The sequence below is a fragment of the Orcinus orca genome, chromosome X (assembly GCF_937001465.1).
Source record: "Orcinus orca chromosome X, mOrcOrc1.1, whole genome shotgun sequence".
In the NCBI taxonomy this organism is placed as follows: Eukaryota; Metazoa; Chordata; class Mammalia; order Artiodactyla; family Delphinidae; genus Orcinus; species Orcinus orca.
The window spans coordinates 67,006,589-67,029,186 of record NC_064580.1 but is presented as its reverse complement, the minus strand read 5'-3'; the positions used below and the strand labels follow the sequence as shown (position 1 = coordinate 67,029,186).

The following is a 22,598-nucleotide window of genomic DNA, read 5'->3' as shown; positions in this document are numbered from 1 at the left end:
GCAAGGGGAAAATGACAAATAACATACAAGGGAACTCCCATAAGGATAACAGCTGATTTCTCAGCAGAAACTCTACAAGCCAGAAGGGAATGGCATGATATACTTAAAGTGATGAAAGGGAAAAACCTACAACCAAGATTACTCTACCCAGCAAGGATCTCATTCAGATTCAATGGAGAAATCAAAAGCTTTACAGACAACCAAAAGCTAAGAGAATTCAGCACCACCAAACCAGCTCTACGACAAATGCTAAAGGAACTTCTCTAAGTGCAAAACACAAGAGAAGAAAAGGACCTACAAAAACAAACCCAAAACGATTAAGAAAATGGTAATAGGAACATACATATTGATAATTACCTTAAACATGAATGGATTAACTGCTCCAACCAAAAGACACAGGCTTGATGAATGGATACAAAAACAAGACCCATATATATGCTGTCTACAAGAGACCCACTTCAGACCTAGGGACACATACAGACTGAAAGTGAGGGGATGGAAAAAGATATTCCATGCAAATGGAAATCAAAAGAAAGCTGGAGTAGCAATACTCATATCAGATAAAATAGACTTTAAAATAGAGAATGTTACAAGAGACAAGGAAGGACACTACATAATGATCAAGGGATCAATCCAAAAAGAAGATATAACAATTATAAATATATATGTACCCAACATAGGAGCACCTCAATACATAAGGCAACTGCTAACAGCTATAAAAGAGGAAATCAACAGTGACACAATAATAGTGGGGGACTTTAACACCTCACTTACACCAATGGACAGATCATCCAAACAGAAAATTCATAAGGAAACACAAGCTTTAAATGACACAATAGACCAGATAGATTTAACTGATATTTATAGGGCATTACATTCAAAAACAGCAGATTACACTTTCTTCTCAAGTGCACATGGAACATTCTCCAGGATAGATCACATCCTGTGTCACAAATCAAGCCTCAGTAAATTTAAGAAAATTGAAATCATATCAAGCATCTTTTCTCACCCCAACACTATGAGATTAGAAATCAATTACAGGGAAAAAACACAAACACATGGAGGTTAAACAATACATTACTAAATAACCAAGCGATCACTGAAGAAATCAAAGAGGAAATCAAAAAATACCTAGAGACAAATGACAATGAAAACACAACAAACCAAAACCTATGGGATGCAGCAAAAGCAGTTGTAAGAGGGAAGTTTATAGCTCTACAAGCCTATCTCAAGAAACAAGAAAAATCTCAAATAAACAATCTAACCTTATACCTAAAGGAAGTAGAGAAAGAAGAACAAACAAAACCCAAAGTAAGCAGAAGGAAATAAATCATAAAAATCAGAGCAGAAATAAATGAAATAGAAACAAAGAAAACAATAGCAAAGATCAATAAAACTAAAAGCTGGCTCTTTGAGAAGATAAACAAAATTGATAAACCATTTGCCAAACTCATCAAGAAAAAGAGGGAGAGGACTCAAATCAATAAAATTAGAAATGAAAAAGGAGAAGTTACAACAGACAGTGAAGAAATACAAAGCATCCTAAGAGACTACTACAAGCAACTCTATGCCAATAAAATGGACAACCTGGAAGAAATGGACAAATTCTTAGAAAGGTATAACCTTCCAAGACTGAACCAGGAAGAAAGAGAAAATATGAACAGACCAATCACAAGTAATGAAATTGAAACTGTAAATAAAAATCTCCCCAACAAACAAAAGTCCAGGACCAGATAGCTACACAGGTGAATTCTATCAAACATTTAGAGAAGAGCTAACACCCATCCTTCTCAAACTCTTCCAAAAACTTGCAGAGGAAGGAACACTCCCAAACTCATTCTATGAGGCCACCATCACCCTGATACCAAAACCAGACATAGATACTACAGAAAAAGAAAATTACAGTCCAATATCACTGATGAATATAGATGCAAACATCCTCAACAAAATACTAGCAAACAGAATCCAACAACACATTAACAGGATCATACTCCATGATCAAGTGGGATTTATCCCAGGATGCAAGGATTCTTCAATATATGCAAATCAATAAATGTGATACACCATATTAACAAATTGAAGAATAAAAACCATATTAAAAAAAGGAACGAAACAAATAATTCAAATGGAGGTTCTCTAATAGTTCTTATCTTTACTATTCTCTTTGGAAAGAAACATAAAATGTCTTGTGTACCTACAGGAATGGTAAAGCTCTATGTAGGTATACGTGACTAATGTACTGATCAGGCATTTGAAACGTACATAGACAAAACGTGCCCTAGAATTTCATAACAGAGAACAAAGTACTCTTTCTTCCATCTCCTTTCACAACTTATTCCAACACTCCACACTCTACCAATTCAAAAGTTAATATAGGAAACAGGATCAGCTACAGAAAACAAATTTGATATTAAGTTTAAAGTTTTAAAATGTTCAATTAAGACAACTTTGTTGGCAAGAAAAGGTATAAACATGCTGGCAACATTCATAGGGTTTTACAGCAAATATTTCTATAACCTTCTAAGTCACTAGAGTCTAGTATTATTTTTGTTCAAAATAAGAACATCTTTATTGTTCTGCCTGATTTGATTATAAAAACAATGATTGTATTCTTAAAGCTCAGCAACTGTATATAAATTTAACTACTACCGGGACATCTTACCCTGCATCTCTTTTGCTAACAGGTTACAAAGATTTATGAAGTAGTCACACACACACACACAAACTGGATTGGGAGTCAGAAGGTTTGAGCTCCAGTGTCAATTCGCCAATTAGTCAACCACACTCATTAGTTCTACAGTCTGAAAAATGAAGAAATGTGCCCTATTATCTTCCAGGGTTGTTATAAGGATCATATGAGTAAATAGACAGGAAAGTAGTTCTTTGCAGCAGCAAGTCATATAAAAGTAAACACTGAACAATGAATATTTATCAAGCATTTATTTATTTTTGGCTGCATTGGGTCTTCATTGCTGCACATGGGCTTCCTCTAGTTGCAGCAAGCGGGGGCTACTCTTTGTTGCGATGAGCGGGCTTCTCACTGTGGTGGCTTCTCTTGTTGCGGAGCACAGGCTCTAGGTGCAAGGGTTTCAGTAGTTGTGGCACACAGGCTCAGTAGTTGTGGCTCGCGGGCTCTAGGGCACAGGCTCAGTAGTTGTGGAGCATGGGCTTAGTTGCTCTGCAGCATGTGGGATCTTCCCGGACCAGGGATCGAACCCGAGTCCCCTGCACTGGCAGGCAGATTCTTAACCACTGCACCACCAGGTAAGTTCCTATCAAGCACTTATTATATGTGCCAGGAACTGAGATTCTCATGATACAAAGCTGATCATGACACAGTCACAGGGAGCAATACTAGAATAGAGGATAGAGAAAACGGACACCCATTCATTCCTAGGAATATGTGTCAAAAAAGGCTTCTTAGAGGAGATAATACCTGAGTGTTAAAGGAAAACCAGAAATCAGCAAGGATACATGAAGCAGAGAATTTATGACAAATGGAAACACAAAAGTAGAGAAAGATGACAGGCTTGCAGAATTAGGCAACTGCTTTATTATGGGGCCTCTTGTATGCCAATAATAGTCTGTAATTTATCCTGTAGGTAATAGAGAGCCATGGAAAAGTTAAGCAGGGGAATGATATAGTTATATTTGCATTTAGTGAAGAATCATTTTGGAGTGACGTGAGTGATGGAACTGTGCTGTCCTGGTTGTGGGGGTAGTTAAAAGAATCTATACATGTGTTAAAATTTACCAAACCTAAAAACAAACAAACAAAACTGATAGAACTATATACCAAAAAGAAGTCAATATTTTGGTATAATTTTAAAAACAAAAAAATTAAGAGATTAAAAATTCAGTTCCTCAATTGCATTAGCCACATTTCTAGCGTTCAGTGGCCAATGTAGCTGCCATATGGGACAGAGTAGATACAGAACATTATCATCATTACAGAATATTCCATTGGACAGTACTACTCTATGTACTACTATACTTTTTATGATAAATCGCCAAACTTTTAAAAAAGGGAAGGGGATTTTTTTTCCCTTTATGTTTAAATACATTGTATCTGGTATCTTTTAAACAAGACCTGGTTTTGAGCTTATCCTCCCCTCACAATTTCAATTTACCAACATACGCAATGAGAAAGTTTTTTTTTAACATCTTTATTGGAGTATAATTGCTTTACATTGTTGTGTTAGTTTCTGCTTTATAACAAAGTGAATCAGCTATACATATACATATATCCCCATATCTCCTCCCTCTTGCGTCTCCATCCCACCCTCCCTACCCCACCCCTGTAGGTGCTCACAAAGCACAGAGCTGATCTCCCTGTGCTATGTGGCTGCTTCCCACTAGCTATGAGAAACTGTTCTTAAAGCTGATTTTTAAAGCAAAAATCACTTTGTCACTACATGGTTTGCTATACTTTCTACTGCTATAGCCTGTCTTCTATTTATAAAAGACATAAAAAAATAAGGAAACTACGTATATAAAATACTACACAAAAAAGTTGTATTATCCTATGTTGTTTTCATGCTGCAAACCAGAAAACACTTCCTTATTTAGCAGCTTCCATTTGTGTGTTTTAAAGCTGGATCGACCACACCTAGCACAAAAATGTTCCCCTTTGGGATAACAGCACTCAACTTTTCCTCTGAATTTTAGATATCAAAGAGACTGTTCAAGCCTAAGGTCTCAAAGGAAACAAAAACAGGCAGCACCTTTGCTTCTTTTAAGAGGAAATTCACATAGTGATTATCACAATACTGTTCTGGATGCCAAATCCTTGGGCAAGAAGCTAAAATAGCATTTATTTATTTAACAAATATTTACTGAGTACCTATTATGTTCCCAGCACCGTGCTAGCTTGCTAGGGGTCCAACGGTGAGCAAAAGCAGGCACAGACTCCGTAGAGCCAGGAATTGCTGGCAGCAGTCTGTCTGATTCTGGGTCTGTGCCACTCTCCTTTCACATGATCCCCACCAATGTAAACCACTTTCGCCTATTCCCCACAGTGCTCGAAAGTTTCAACAGCTTCTCTTTCTCAGAATCTTTCATTAGGAATCAATGTTGTTGTTCTGTTTTTTTTTCCCAGAGAAACTATTTTTCTATTTTATCAATAGTTCCTCTGAAAATAAACATCTAACAGTCTACAAGTTATGAATGTGGCTCCTATGAAGGACTCAAGATGGAGGACTGTTCACTATATTTAGATGAAGGTAGGAGTTGAAGAGAACAAATCAAACGTACTCTGTGGCCTCAATAGCATTAACAGTGGTGTAAAGGGTGCTCATTGTCCATAGGAATTGTAAAGATCCATTATTTTAATGGAGCTCTTTGTCTGCTGAAATGTCTAAACCTTGCAAGTCAAGCACCGTATACTTTATCTGCATGTGTTTTCTGTATACTTTTATAATTACAGATTATAAAAAGTGATCCAATTTCCTATCTGAAGGCTAGGAAATTGAATAAATTGCCCAAGAAACCCAGCAAGAAAACGAAAGAGCTAGGATTCAAACGTAGGTCGATTTAACTCCAAAGTCCATGTTCTTTCCATCTATAAATGGTGAGGCTAGATGATCTTCAATTTCCTTGAAAAACTAAAATTCTATGCCTATGCTTTGAGCAATGTGTGACATAAATAAAAACACCTGAAAAGTATGAAATATTTCTAGTGTGTGAACCAAATTTTAGTTCTATGTTTACTTTCCCCCCACACATTTCATGTCTACTCCCATACCAGTTTAAATAAAAAATAATTTAGAGAATATATTTCTTTGGGTTTTTAGCAGGATTTGACAATTACTACATTCTAACATTTCCCCATTTTCAAAAGCCACTTTGGGAAAGGTCCTTTGCTAAAGTTTCAGCACACTGAAATTCCTTTTTATCCTCCCAGGAATTAATTTATATGTCATCATAAATTCAGATTAGCATGCTACTCAGCCAGTGGGGGTGTCTTCAAAGGGTTTAAAGCCCACTTTCTAACATTTTCATAACAACTCAACATAGAGTGATTCAGAGGTTTTTGAGAGCTTGAAAGGATTCTGTCATTTTTCAGACTAAAGTCAGAAAAGTAAAATGATTTACAATAATCTTGACTTTCTAATATGTTTGATTCTCCTCCCAGAATTTTGACAACTAAAAACTATATAAAATACATAATAGGAATCTTATTTATATTACATATGTCTGAATACAAATTCTATTATTGTTTGTTGAAAAAATAATGTATATATATTAACACTCTACTTTGATGCTTCAATATAGCATACTGAAAATTAAAGTAAGATAAGAGTAAGCCATCAAGTTATATTAATATTTATCCTATTTGACCAACCTAAATAAAGGTTACCACTTAAAATTATTAAATCAATGTATGAACTAGCAAAAGACAATTTCTTAAGAGACTAAGAAAATAGCCCAAAACCAATCTAAAAATTTAAAAGCCAAATGCTTGAAAATGAAAAAGATGTGGAGATTTTGTTAGTTTAAGTTGTAGCATTGTTTTTCTGTAAACTGAGTGCTTTGTCAGAATTTTCATTGCTAATATAATTTTATTTTGCTTCAAAAATTATACAACTGGGACTTCCCCAGTGGTCCAGTGGGTAAGACTCCTCGCTCCCAATGCAGGGGGTCCAGGCTCGATCCCTGGTCAGGGAACTAGATCCCGCATGCATGCCGCAACTAAAAATCCCGCGTGCTGCAACTAAGACCTGGCGCAGCCAAAATAAATAAATAAATATGTTAATTTTTTAAAAAATTATACAACCAATGCATGATTATTCATTATAACAATTTAAATACAAAGAAAGGAAATAGTGAAAGTCCCTCTTTACATCATTCCTCCACTGCTAGTTTCTACCTTGGATTTGACATTTCTTTGATCCTTGGGATAAAGTTCAACTAAATCAGAAACATAAGCCTCTTTGAATAACTGTCTGCATCTTCATGGATGGACGAGTATTACCTAAGAATTTATATAAGGCAAAATGCCTATATCACTCTAACATGGTGTTTGAAAAAAGAAATGTTCAGTGTACCATCATCATTTGCCATAGCAAAAGTTAGGGGGAGAAAGTTCCAAATAGAAACAAAAAGATTGATTTCTATATGCTGATAGGGAACAGTATCTAAGATGTATTTGCTAAGTGAAAAAAGCAAAGTATAGAACAGTGTGTATATAGTATGCTTCCATTTATATAAAAAGGGGATACACACATACACAAACACACACACATATATACAGTTGACCCTTAAACAACAAGCAATTGGGGGAATTAAGGGCACCCCACCCCTGAGGCTATTGAAAATCCATGTATAACTTTACAGTTGGCCCTCTGTATCCTCAGTTCCACACCCTCGGATTCAACCAACCATCGATCATGTAGTACCACAGTTCATATTTTTTGAAAAATATCCATGTATAAGTGGACCTGTGCAGTTCAAACCCGTGTTGTTCAAGGGTCAACTGTATAAACACACACATATAGATATATACATGTAAATCATTTTATATTCAGAGTCTATTTCTGGAAGAATCTATACATACTAAACTGATAACTGGTTTCTTTTGGGAAGGGGATTTTACTCTGGACATGTGTTATTTTTCCAATAATTTTTTTTAAAGTTACTTTTAAGGGGTTTTTTGGCGATGTTGTGCAGCTTGTGGGATCTTAGTTCCCTGACCAGGGATTGAACCCTGGCCCTCTGCAGTGAAAGTGCCAAGTCCTAACCACTGGACAACCAGGGAATTCCCTAGGTGGTCATTTTTTTAAAGGATAGTCTGTATTAGGAAAATGGACTGCAGCCTTTAACTGAGTAAAGGGAAAAAGCACTCAAAATGCAGTTAAATTTCAAGGACAAAGTAATTTGTTAATAAGGCATTAACCTTTAGAGCCATTCAGTACTTATATCTAATTAAATTTATTTTACATTACCACTTTCAAAAGGCCAGACAATCCCAGAGAAAGACCTTCACATTATCTGCCCATTTTATTTTTCCCCTGAACAGACCACTGGGGTGATTAAATAAACCTTCAGGTTAATCCCTTTAAAGTCTACAGTCTTGACACTGGCAGAACAAGAGTATTACACTCATTTATAAACTTCACAATTTAAGACACAATTCCCAAAATGTATTTAAACGCTGAAACTGCAAAGACATATAATCATATTCATTCTACTTTTCCAAAATTAGAGACTTCTTGACTATTCAGTTTCCTTGAATTCTGTTAAAGCTCTAATCTGTTCCGCTGTAACATTTTTTAAATAAAGCAACCCCACTCAATTTAACATCACAATTACATTACTTCATATCAGAGTTTTATTCCAAACACTACAAGAGCTCCTTGACTTAGTCGAAACAATGTCCTATTCAAATCTGGTTTCTAAACTGACTGCACATTGGTCTTAATTATAATCTCACAAACTATGATCCAGAAATTTCAAACCTTAACAGTCCTTGAAAAGTGATCAATATTTATATATTAACATGTTAGGTTGCATTATGACTATAAATTATGTTTGGACAAGGACAATTTTCTTTCTTTTTTTTTTTCTTTTTGGCCACGCTGCAGGGCATGAGGGATCCTAGTTCCCTGACCAGGGATTGAACCTGTGGGCCCCTGCAGTGGAAGCACAGATTCCTAACCACTGGACTGCCAGGGAAGTCCCAAGGACAATTTTCTATATGGTGCCTAGAAAGAGGTGAATCCACCTTTTGTGGACTTAATTAAAGGACTGTGGTCAAAATGTTTTACTTTTGCAAAAACAGATAACCATGTGAACACACTGCTAAGACTCTTTCCAGGGTCTCAGAACTGGTCAATGCCAGTGAGGGGCTCTGAAACCTAAACTTCATTAACATCACCATAAATCTGTCTCTGGGCCTAGAAGACAACACTCAGTAAAATATTTTTTAAAGGAATGAGAAAAGAGGAAAGATCACTAGTATACTCTATATCATGTGGGCTTTTGACTAAAGAAGGAGAGGCAGAGCTGGAAAAGGCAGAAAAAGTGTGTTTCCTTTCATTTTCAGCAAACAAATTATGACTGTGCCCTGGAAAGTATAGCCTTAAGTATCTGTCACTGCGATCCATATAAATCACTGTTGATAACACAAAGTGCTTTCATATTATATTTCTGCTACTCTTCCTTTACAACTTAATCCAATTTAATTGCATTTTTCTGACCTTAAATAGGTCATATTAAGCAGTGGTGAATTCTGGGAAGATGCGGTAAACATAGAAGCCTTACATATGAGTGGGGTGCAACAGTCTTTGGGGAAAATTTATACAGGAATGTACTTGCAAATGTCAAAACAGAATCTAGTCCTTTAGTTATACATAGATATGCTGGCAAAAAATTAATAATCAAAAATAGTTTGTCAGAGAGTTGGGGGTTTTGGAAAACGCATTAGTTGTCAGTAGACAATAAGAACCTAAATCACTTGGAGAAACTTTGTGAACTAGTTTCTGGATGGTTAAAACAGCTTTACTTCAATCAGCACAGACACTTAATTAGTAAGATTTAGCTTCTATTCTGGCCTTCAGCACCAGCCATGTTAGATCAAGCGGAGGAAGTTTAATTGGTTTCATTTGAGGATAAATCAAGTAGAAGTGCCATATTTATTATTCACTGAAATTAAATTATTCATTTTTAAAGTTTGGGACTGCGGGTTGCAGAACTACTTTGCCATCCTCTTTTCTAATTAGCAAATTGAAAAAACATCCATTTGATTTTCAGACAGTTACAATTAGTGAAAAAAATTACAAAATGTTTTTATAAATGTATTTTAAATATAAACACATTTGAGAAAACCTGCAGTATAGTTAATAAAAGTTACCTGTCATCTCTCAGCTTTTCCAACTTGGCTCTCTCCCCAAAGCAAATTAAAGGCAGGAGCATCCTTGGGGGGAGGAGGGAAGGAGGCAATGAGGAAGCCTCTGAAGTGTAGTTATGCCAAGGTAGATGGTGAATACAAAGGAAAATCCTACTTTTGGAGAACGTGAAAGGGAAAAATTCATATCCAAGTGTTCACATGGATGCCTACAGGACAGAAAACTTAGCAGAAGGCATATTACACTGTGTAAAGAAAGCTTTCCCTGCCACAACCATCAACATAGTCTTAACTGACCAGAGTGTGTAGTTTAGTAAGCAAATGAGAAACACTGCTTTCCTCCCTCCCATACATGTAAAATGGATACAAAGTTTACTTTGCGCTCTCTGGCCAAAATGAATATGAAACTCAGACATGCAAAAAATCAAGAGTTTCAGATATAGAAAAGAATTGCCCACATATTGGCACCACACGTCACATGTGGTAAGAATCACTATGCGCCAATTAGCCAACGTTTTGTAATAAAAACAAGACAAACTGAAGCCAATCTGCTCAAGATCTCATGAGACGTCTGAATCACAGACGAGAATACCATAAGGAGGGGACTTCCCTGGGGGTCCAGTGGTTAAGACTCCACCCTTCCAAGGCAGGGGGCATGGGTTCGATCCCTGGTCGGGGAACTAAGATCCCACATGCCGTGTGGCACAGCCAAAAAAATTAAAAAAGAATACTGTAAGGACAAGAAAGCATGAATCCTGTACTTCACAGAAAAGCTAAAACCCATTTTGAAATCTCTGAAGAATAAACAGGTAAAAGATTAATGTTTAGATTAAGATTAAAAGACAGATCAAAAGTATTTGATCTGGAGATACACAAAATATTCTGCTTCCATGAAATTAAGCCGTATGAGCTGTTTGTAAATTCTGGAAATTAATCCCTTGTCGGTCACATCATTTACAAATATTTTCTCCCATTCTGTGGGCTGTCTTTTTGTTTTGTTTATGGTTTCCTTTGCTGTGAAAAAGCTTTTGAGTTTAATTAGGTCCCATTTGTTTATTTCTGTTTTTATTTCCATTACTCTTGGAGAGCGATCAAAAAAGATATTGCTGTTATTTATGTCAGAGAGGGTTTGGCCTATGTTTTCCTCTAAGAGTTTTATAGTGTCTGGTCTCATATTTAGGTCTATATCCATCTTGAGTTTATTTTTGTGTATGGTGTTAAAGAATGCTCTAATTTCTTTTTTTTACATGTAGCTGTCCAGTTTTGCCAGCACCATTTATTGAAGAGACTGTCTTTCCTCCATTGTATGGTCTTGCCTCCTTTGTCATAGATTAATTGACCATAAGTGTGTGGGTTTATTTCTGGGCTTTCTACCCTGTTCCTTTGATCTATATTTCTATTTTTGTGCCAGTACCATGTTGTTTTGATGACTGTGGCCTTGTAGTATAGTCTGAAGGCAGGGAGCCTGATTCCTCTGGCTCCGTTTTTCTTTCTCAAGATTGCTTTGGCTATTTGGGGCCTTTTGTGTCTCCATACAAATTTTAAGATTTTTTGTTCTAGTTCTGTGAAAAATGCCATTGGTAATTTGATAGGGATTTCAATGAATCTGTAGATTGCTCTGGACAGTGTAGTCATTTTGACAATATTGATTCTTCCAATCCAAGAACATGATATATCTTTCCATCTGTTTGTGTTATCTTCAATTTCTTTCATCAGTGTCTTGTAGTTTTAAGAGTACAGGTCTTTTGTCTCCTTAGGTAGGTTTATTCCTAGGTATTTTATTCTCTTTGATGAGATGGCAAATGGGATTGTTTCTTGAATTTCTCTTTCGGATCTTTCATTGTTAGTGTACAGAAATGCAATCCAATCAAAAAATGGGCAGAAGACCTAAACAGACATCTCTCCAAAGACGACATACAAGATGGCCAAGAGGCACATGAAAAGATATTCAATATCGCTAATTATTAGAGAAATGCAAATCAAAACTACAATGAAATACCACCTTACACCAGTCAGAATGGCTATCATCAAAAAATCCACAAACAGTAAATGCTGGAGAGGGTGCGAAGAGAAGGGAACCCTCCTACACTGTTGGTGGGAATGTAAATTGGTACAGCCACTATGGAGAACAGTATGGAGGTTCTTTAAAAAAACTAAAAATAGAGCTACCATATGATCCAGCAATCCCACTCCTGGGCATATATCTGGAGAAAAACATGGTCTGAAAGGATACATGCTCCCCAATGTTCATTGCAGCACTGTTTACAATGGACAAGACATGGAAGCAACCTAAACGTCCATTGACAGAGGAATGGAAAAAGAAGATATGGTACATATATACAATGGAATATTACTCAGCTATTAAAAAGAATGAAATAGTGCCATTTGCAGCAACATGGATGGACCTAGAGATTGTCATACTGAGTAAAGTAAGTCAGACAGAGAAAGAGAAACATTGCATAGTATCACTTGTCTGTGGATTCTAAAAATGAATGATAAAAATGAACTTATTGACAAAACAGAAACAGACTTACAGACTGAGAGAATGGAACTTATGGTTACCGGGGGTAAGGGTGGGGGGGATGGATAGTTAGGGAGTTTGGGACTGACATGTACACACTGCTATATTTTAAATGGATAACCCACAAGGACCTACTGTATAGCCCAGGGAACTCTGCTTAATATTATGTAACAACCTAAAGAATTTGAAAAAGAATAGATACATGTATATGTATAACTGAATCACTTTGCTATACACCTGAAACTAACACAACATTGTTAATCAACTATACTCCAATATAAAATAAAAAGTAAAAAAAAATTGTTTCAAATTTAATGATTCATGCACTTAAAATATATAATGAGCTTCTGATTATTAGAAAGAATCCATCAGATTCCTAATTTTAAATCCTGCACTAAATCTGATGTCCAGTTAGACAAAGCTCCCTTTAGAATATTAACATCTACTCTGGGCAGTGTGTCTAAAATTTATCTTTTACATGTGGATATGAACTAGTCAAAAGAAAAGCATTTTAGGACTGATGCAAGCTGATCAAATTCCAAAGTTGCATTAACTTTCCATCATCACTATAATGAATATTGTATAAAAGCAAAATTATAGAAAACTTCTGGTAAATATTATAGAACCACTGCCAATATAAAGTTGTTTTAATGATGCTGAAAACTTAAATATATTAAAATAATAAGTACATTATACAAATGAAGACACAAGCCAGTTAAAATTACACATTAACTCATTAAGCCCTGGCAGTGAAAATAAACATGCTGAAGAGTCAGCAATTCACAGTAAAATATTTAAGAAAAACCATTCATATATTACCATCATTACAGTAGAAATCCCCAATCTTTTGGCAAGGAGATATTGTTAATTTCTTTGGGCCCTTAGATACAAGTTGTGGAGAAATAGGAGAGAACAGGTGGGGAACCAAACTGAATGAAGCATGGGAAAGAGTGCTGTGCTCCAAACAGTGCTGAGAATCCTGAAGAGTGACAAGGAAAACGGTGGGCAGGGGGCAGCAAAAAGGCTTGGAAACGGCATGGAGATATACTAGGAAATTCCAATCCACTAGTCAAAAAGTACAACAGGTAGGAAGGTCCAGATCAACTCTTAAAAGCATCAGCAAAATACATTATCAAATTCAAATGATGAGAATGTCATGAAAATAAGTAGCAAGGATATCATGAAAATAAGTAGCAAGGGTGACAGGTACAGGGAGGTTCCTTGTACTAGGTCTTCACTTCTGTGTATGTTTGAAATTTTTCATTAAAAGTATTCTTTGACCAAGTGGGGCTTATCCTGGGAATGCGTGGCTAGTATAACATTTGAAAATCAATCAGTGTAATTCACCATATTAACAGCCTTAAAGAAGAAAAATAATATCATATCGAGATGCAGAGAAAGCACTTGAAAAAATGCAACATCTATTCGTGATTACAAATAAAAGCTCTCAGAAAACCAGGAAGAGAAAGGAATTTCCTTAACCTGATACAGGGCATCTACAAAAACCCTCTACTAACACAATACTTAATGGTGAAGGACTGAATGTTTTCCCCCTACAACCAGTAACAAGACGTAGATGTTCACTGTTACCACTCCTATTCCAAATTGTAATGGAGGTTCTAGACAGAAAAGAAATAAGACATACAGACTAGAAAGGAAGAAATAAAACTATTTTTATGCCCTGATGACATAACTGCTTATGTAGAAAATCCCGAAGAATCTACAAAAAGAGCTAATAGACTTAATGTCAGTTTAGCAAAGTTCAGGATACAAAGTCAACATACAAAAACCAACTGCATTTCTGTATGTTTGTAATGAACAACTGAAATTTAAATTAAAAAAAAAAGTACCGGGTTTTCCCTGGTGGCGCAGTGGTTGAGAGTCCGCCTGCCAATGCAGGGAACACGGGTTCGTGCCCCGGTCCGGGAAGATCCCACATGCCGCGGAGCGGCTAGGCCCGTTAGCCATGGCCGCTGAGCCTGTGCGTCTGGAGCCTGTGCTCCGCAATGGGAGAGGCCACAACGGTGAGAGGCCCGCGTACCGCAAAAAAAAAAAAAAAAAAAAGTACCATTTAAACATCATCTAAAAACAGAAAATACTTGAATATAAGCCTAACAAAATATATGCAGAATCTGAAGACTGAAAATTATAGATCCCTGATAAAAGAAATCAAGAAATACCTAAATAGAGAGATATAGCATGTGCACAGGGTTGAATACGCAATATTAAGATGTTAATTCTATCCAAATGGATCTACAGAATCAACACAATCGCAATCAAAATCCCAGCAAATATTTTTGTAGAAACCTATATAATGATTCTAAAATGTATATGTAAACGGAAAGAAAATAGAACAGCCAAAACAATTTTGAAAAAGAACAAAGTTGAGAAATTACACTATCTGATTTTAAGATTTATCATAGGCTGCTCTCACCTTTTGAGACAGACCGCATTCTGTCTGTGGAATGTGTATCTCTCTAAGTAAATCCACTTCTTACCTATCACTTTATCTCTCACTGAAATCTTTCTGTGACAAGAGGTAAAGAACCTGAGCTTCATTAAGTCCTGAGACCAGGAACTAAGGCCTCCACCCAGGTGGAGGATGCTAACTTCAGGCTGAATACGAGATTCCTGGAGCACCATCCTGTTACTTCACCACCCACCAATCAGAAGAAAGTCACACACCCTGCAGCCCTCACCCCAAATTTTTCCTATTAAAAACTTCCCCCTGAAAACCATTAGGGACTTAAGGAGGTTTTTCAATCATGAGCCACCCATTCTCCTTGCTTGGCCCTGCAATAAATCTTTCTCTGCTCCAAAAAAAAGAAAAGATTTATTATAAAGCTACAATAATCAAGACTCTGTGGTATTTATTGGCCAAAGGACAGACATACAGATCAATGGAATCGGACAAAGCATACAGAAATATACCCATAAATATATGGTAAATTGATTTTCAACAAAGGTGCAAAGGCAATTCAATGGAGAAAGAATAAACTTTTCAACAAATAGAGCTGCCTGGAAAACTGGACATCCATATTAAAAAAAATTAACCTCAACCCATACCTCATAATGTATTCACATTAATTCAAAATGGATAATAGATCTAAATGCAAAACCTAAAATGAAAGAACTTTTAGAAGACATAGGAGAAAAATCTTTGTGATCCTGGGTGAGGCCAAGATTTCTTAGCTATGACACCAAAAGCATGCTCCATAAAGGAAAAAAAGTAGGTAAAGTGGAATTCATCAAAAGTAAAAACTGCTGCTCTGGGAAAGATACTTTTTTTTTTTTTTTTTTGAGGTACATGGGCCTCTCACCGTTGTGGCCTCTCCCGTTGCAGAGCACAGGCTCGGAACGTGCAGGCTCAGCGGCCATGGCTCACGGGCCCAGCCGCTCCTCGGCATGTGGGCTCCTCCCGGACCGGGGCACGAACCCGTGTCCCCTGCATCGGCAGGTGGACTCTCAACCACTGTGCCACCAGGGAAGCCCTGGGAAAGATACTTTTTTTTTTTTTTTTTTTTTGCGGTACGCGGGCCTCTCACTGTTGTGGCCTCTCCCGTTGCGGAGCACAGGCTCCGGACGCGCAGGCTCAGCGGCCATGGCTCACGGGCCTAGCCGCTTCTTGGCATGTGGGATCTTCCCAGACCGGGGCACGAACCCGTGTCCCCTGCATCGGCAGGCGGACTCTCAACCACCACGCCACCAGGGAAGCCCGGAAAGATACTTTTAAGAGATTAAAAAGACAAGCCACAGACTGGAAAAATTATTTGCAAAACACATATCTAAAAGAAGACAATTCAGAACACATAGAAAACAATCAAAATTGAATAATAAGAAAACGAAACACCCAGCTAAAAATTTCACAAAAGGTTTGACAGACACTTTACCAAAAAAGGTATACAAATGCCTAATGAACACATGAAAAGATGCTCAATATCATTAGCTATTAAGGGAATGCGAATTAGTGAGATACCACTACATACTCACTAGAATGTCTATAACTAAAAAGACTGTTAATACAAAGTGTTGGAGAGAATGTGAGAAAAGTGGAATCCTCAAACATTGCTGGTGGGAAGATAAAATAGTATAGCCACTGTGGTAAATCAATTGTCAGTGTCTCAAAAAGTTAAACATACACTTATCATATGATGGAACAAATCAAATCCTAGGAATTTGCCCAAGAGAAATTAAAACTTATGTCCACACAAAGACTTGGATGTGAACATTCAGAGCACTGCTTTTCATAATCACAAAAGAAAGTATAAACAATCCAATGTCTCTCAAAAGGTGAATGGGTAAACAAACTTTGGTACATCCACACAATGGAATACTCCTCAGCAATGAAAAGGAAAGAACCAGTGATACATGCAAGAACATGGACAAATCTCAAATGCATGATGCTAAGTGAAAGAAGCCAGACTCAAAAGGCTATATAACATATGATTCCATTTACATGGCAGTTTTTAAAAAGCAAAACTTACAGGAACAAAAAGTAAAAGTAAAGGGGAAGGATGATTTCAAAGAAGGGTTACCAGATTTAGCAAATAAAAATACAGGACAGACCCAGTTAAATTTAAATTTCAGATAAATGATAAATAATCTTCAGTGTAAGTATAGCTCATGCAATATAATGGTTCTTAAACTGTGGTTCCAGGACCAGCACCTTTAGAGTTACCTGGGTACTTATTAGGCATGCAAATTCTCAGGCCCCATTCAGATCTACTAAAACAGAAACTCTGGGCATGGAACCAGCAATTTATGTTTTACAAGCCCTCCAGGTGATTCTCATGGTATGGTTTGAGAACCACTGTTCACTATACCTCTAACTGGCAAAAAAAAGAACCATAAGAAGCTAATATGAAGAGAAAGGGGCACATGAGCCTGTTTGATATATCAATTCACCATCATCAAATATTAACTGAACAGACAAAGGGTGTACAGTAGGTTCTCTGAGAAGGGACTACAGAAGTGATCCTCAACTGAGGGCAATTTCACCCCTAGGAGACACTGGCAATGTCTGGAGACATTTTTGGTTGTCACAAGTGGGAGGAGAGGCTACTGGCATCTGGTGGGTAGAGGCCAGGGATGCTGCTAAACATCATAGAAAGCACAGAACAGCCCCCCAAAACAAAGAATTATCCAGCCCAAAATGTCAATAGTGCTGAGGCTGAGAAAGCTGGACTTAATCAAAACATACTTTTTTAACCCCAAAGGCTTTAAAATCAAAGACATTTTTACGAACACGGAAATAAAAAGATTAAAAAGGTAGTGACAAATAAAATATAATTCAAGGTGTCTCATACTAAAAATACTAGAACTATTCTGAGGAGAATTTATAGAGACTAGTGATACAGAGCTAAAACAGCAATTTGGTGGTAGGAGGCACCTTTATGATGAAAATACCAGGTTCCTTTATTTTTAGAAGTTATGTGAAAGAATAAATTGGAGATCACAAGTTTGAGAACCATATACAAATTAAACTGCATCTGTAGACACTGTATGACCACGAAACATACTGGCCCAGGAATCATGGAACTTGAGTTCTAGTTTTGTTTGGTATTAGGTAGCTGTGTAACTTAGCACAGGTCACTTCCTTATCTGGGCTTCAATCTGTTGATCTGTAAAATGAGGGGGCTAGACGACTTAAGTCATATCTAAGACCCCTTGCAGCTTTAACATACTATGTCTATGTCAAAAAAATGAGCACAGGACACATTCAAATACATTTTTTACAGGATATGAGGGGGCACAGTATCATTTTGTTCCCTTTGGGGTAGTTTTGTGTTGACTTTAGTACTTTTGGCTTTTGTGTTTAGAAGGCGCTAAACAAAGTTTAGGTTTTCTTATTTATTTATAACAATTATATTAACAATTCATGTTCATTGCAGAAAAATTAGAATATACAAATAAACCACTCTTTTCCACTAAGTAGGATTCTGAGACGAATTATAGCAGGAATGTGTTAAGATAGTCTAACAAAAGTCAATTTTATTTTTGCAATTAAAAACTGAAGTGAACTCAAATCCCTACCACCTTTCTCAGTCCTGGGCTCTGCCCAGGGAGGCTTCTACACAGTCTTTTTTGGCAGTTTGTCTCTGGGAAATGGAGAGGCTCCCTTTCCCCCTGCTTTGCCCCAGGATAGCCAGCAGATCTCCCTGATCTCCTGTTGTCCTCCCTCCCCAACAGAGAGTTTCTATCCTCTTTGATAAAAGCTCAGAGTTTTTATTGATCAGGAGAAAATGCAGGCCCTGAGAAACCTATCCCTGCAGAAAGGTTCCCTTGGGCCATGCTTTGGGTTTTCTGGCTCTTTATATTTTTATTTTACTCTCCATTTTTCTGCCCTCCCCTTGCCCTAAGGCTAAGCTCAGCAAAGACAAGTGCTCAGGGCAGCTCCTAGGCCTGGACAGCTCTCAGGGAGGAATTAGATAAATGTTCAGCATGCCCGTGCCTAGCCCATCTAGTTTCATTCTTTAGTTACCCAGGCCATTAGCTTCGGGTTATCCCCTCTTATATTTGCAAACCCAATGCTTGGAGCAGCAGCATAGGGCTCTAACAGGTGATACCTCTCTCTTTCATTTCAGAATTTGCCAACTTAGGGGCCTGGCTCTGGAAGGCAGTTTTCTTAAAGGGGACTGCATCCTGGGTGACCCAAAGTCTCCAGACCTAGAGGGACAACTGTGCCCTCCCTTCTCTCCTTCATGTTCTCTGGCTGGATTGATTCAGCTGTAGAAACCATTTGGTCTGTTGCACTCCAACATACCGCTAGGTTCCTTCCAGAGTCACTGTGTCACATTAGCTTCCTTTTGGAGGGAGGGTGATGTGGTTGAATACTCAGAGAGCAGAGGCAGTGAGTGCACGTCTTTAGTTCCCCATCTTCCAGTTTCACCTACGGCCTTCCCCTTGCCCTAAACCTGAGCGCATCATGCCAGGCCTCACTCATACAGGATGGTGTCAGCTCACTCCTCAGCAGTAATCTAGGGTGTGTGGGAAGCTTAGGGCTCTGGGGAAGAACAGAATCGAAGAGGGGAGTGATGTGGGTGGAGGCACCAGTTTTATATCACACCCCCTTTGTAAGCCGGTGAGCTGGGCTTCAGTTTTCCCCAGACCATACACACTTTTAATTTATTTGCGAGAAACTAATTGTATTTTCACTGCAGTATCTTGTTATTTTTTATTTGTGATTTAAGAAATGTGAAGAGAAAATACACAGACACATAATGGTTAACAGTGTTTCTTTCATTCCTTGTTCTAGAGCTAACCACTCTAAAACTGTTTGGTAATGTCACTTAATGTAATTAATTGTAACGTATTCTTTTAAATAAAATGATTTATTGATTAAATAACATTGAAGTGAAAATGTTTAGAAAATTAGTTACACTTTGTATGCATGCTCTTAGAGAAGACTACATTATTACTAAACATAGTAACTGTCATGCTATAAAAGAGAAAGAAACCTCACAGTCCTTTCTCTGAGAACATATATTTTAGATCAACATGAGATTAAGAGTAATAAAAATTATATCAGCATCTATATACTTATAAAATATATATTGATAAATATACAAACATTAACATCCAGATTCCATCTTCAGATGTTTTTAAATTTTAAAAATGTATTATTTCTTATTTTTTAACAAAAAAATAAGTTAATGGGCTGAAGAAAACTTATTCAGCTTCAAGGTTAAAAGTGTGATAGTCTTTATGTCGTACGTGTCAGTGTGTCTGCATCTGTCTCAGTGTTAGAAGTAATTTCCCAGAAGAATTCCAGTCAACAGCATTTGACTTCACTGATTTCCAAGGAGTAACTTACTTTAATGTGATGTACACCGTTCAGTTTTCCAATGCGCTGTTCAATGGTCCAAACACAGGAACTACATGTCATCCCCTCAACAGAGATGGTGACAGAATTCACACTCATACTTGGATCCATTTTGATTTCTTCTTTATATTCCTATTAGAAACAATGAACTTGTTAATTTCAGCCACGGAAATAATCCTTCCTCTGACATGCACTCCAATGTTCACTGCAGTGCTGTTTACAATAGCCAAGACATGGAAACAACTTAAATGTCCATCAACAGAGGAATGGATAAAGAAGATGTAGTACATATATACAATGGAATACTACTCAGCCATAAAAAAGAATGAAATAATGCCATTTGCAGCAACATGGATAGACCTAGAGACTATCATACTAAGTGAAGTCAAACAGAGAAAGATAAATATCACATGATATTGCTTATATGTGGAATCTAAAAAAAATGATACAAATGAACTTATTTACAAAACAGAAATAGACTCACAGACTTAGAGAACGAACTTATGGTTACCAGGAGGGAAGGGCAGGGGGGGATAGATTGGAAGTTTGGGGCTGACATGTACACAATACTATATTTAAAATAGATAAACTGGGCTTCCCTGGTGACGCAGTGGTTGAGAGTCCACCTGCCGATGCAAGGGACACGGGTTTGTGCCCTGGTCTGGGAAGATCCCACATGCCGCGGAGCGGCTAGGCCCGTGAGCCATGGCCACTGAGCCTGCGCGTCTGGGGCCTGTGCTCCGCAACGGGAGAGGCCACAACAGTGAGAGGCCTGCATACCGCAAAAAAAAAAAAAAAAAAAAAGATAACCAAGAAGTACCTACTGTATAGCACAGGGAACTCTGCTCAAAACACTGTAATAACCTAAATGGGAAAACAGTTTGAAAAAGAATAGATACATGTATATGTATAACTCAATCACTTAGCTGTAGACCTCAAACTAATACAACATTGTTAATCAACTATGCTCCAATATAAAATAAAAACTTAAAAACCGAAAAACAACAAAAAACTTTAAGTTAAAAAAAATAAATTATCCTTCCTCAACTTTCCCACCTCCCCAGCTGAAAATACTCTACTAATAAAATATGGCTAACATTCTTTTCTCTCACCTCATTTTACCCCCACCACAGGGCCTTTGGGTTAGCTATTCCCTTGATTTAGGACTTTCTTCTCTTAGATATTTGCTTAGCTAACTTCCTCATCTCTTTCAAGTCTACTCAAATCTAACCTTACTAATGAGTCTTTCAATGACCACACTGTTGAAAATTGCATCCCACACCCCTTCCACACACAGATACTCTGATTCCCATTACCTTTGCTCTATTTTTTTCTTATTTTCATAGAACTTATAACCTTCTAATAAACTCCATAATTTACTTACTATGTTTATTGCATATTACCTGTCTTCCTGTGGTGGTTTTAAAATATGTTCACAAATTCTTTGCTACTCCTTTCCTTCAAGAGGTGGAATTTAACTCCTTTCTCTTTGAGTGTGGCCTGGACTCAGTGACTTGCTTCCAAGTCAATAGTGGAAGTGACAAAGTGTGACTTCCAAGATTGGTCATAAAAGGCACTGCAGGAGGGGAAAAAAGTCACTGTGGCTTCCTCCTTGTCCTCTCTCTTGAATCACCCCATCTAGGGGAAGCTACCCGCCATGGCATGAGGATACTCAAGCAGCCTTTTGGAGAGGTTCACATGGTGAGAAATTGAGGCCTCCTGTCAATAACCAGCAAAGACATAAGGCCTCCTACTAGGTGAGTTAACTGCCTTGAAAGCTGATCCTTCAGACTCAGTTGTCTTTAGATGCCTGTAGCCTCAGCTGACATATAGACTTACAACCTCACGACAGACCTTGAGCCAGAACCACCCAGCTAAACCACTCCAAATTCATGACCCACAGAAACTGTGAGATAATAATTGTTGGTTGTTTTAAGCCACTAAATTTTGGAATAATTTGTTACACTGCAATACACTTCCCACTAAAACGAAAATTCCATGAAGGCAGGAATCTTTGTTTTTTTCACTGATAATTAGTTTGAATCACATGAAACTGCCATTTTATTGAGATATAATTGACATATAATATTGTATTAGTTTTAGGTATACAATATAATGATTTGATATATGTATATATTGCAAAATTACCACCATAAGTTTAGTTAACATCCATCACTATACATAGTTACATTTTTTTTTCCTGTGATGAGAAATTTTAAGATCTACTCTCTTAGCAGCCTTCAAATATACAATATTGTTAATTATAGTCACCATGCTGTACATTATATCCTCAGGAATTATTTACCTTATAACTGGAAGTTTATACTTTTTAACGACCTTCATCCATTTTGCCCACTCCTTACCCCCCACCTCTGGTAACCAACCCATCAATCTGTTCTCTGTGTCTATGA

At 37.3% G+C, this 22,598-nt stretch overlaps 1 protein-coding gene across 2 annotated transcripts in view; it reads right to left on the bottom strand.

The window, feature by feature from the left end:
• Positions 1–22,598, bottom strand: part of ATP7A (ATPase copper transporting alpha) — a 143,052-nt gene that overhangs the window by 60,317 nt on the left and 60,137 nt on the right. For both annotated transcript variants that reach the window (XM_049705078.1, XM_004280441.4), the window contains one exon: positions 20,179–20,319. In XM_049705078.1, the coding sequence (XP_049561035.1) occupies positions 20,179–20,319 (141 nt within the window). The remainder of the gene's footprint in view (positions 1–20,178; positions 20,320–22,598) is intronic.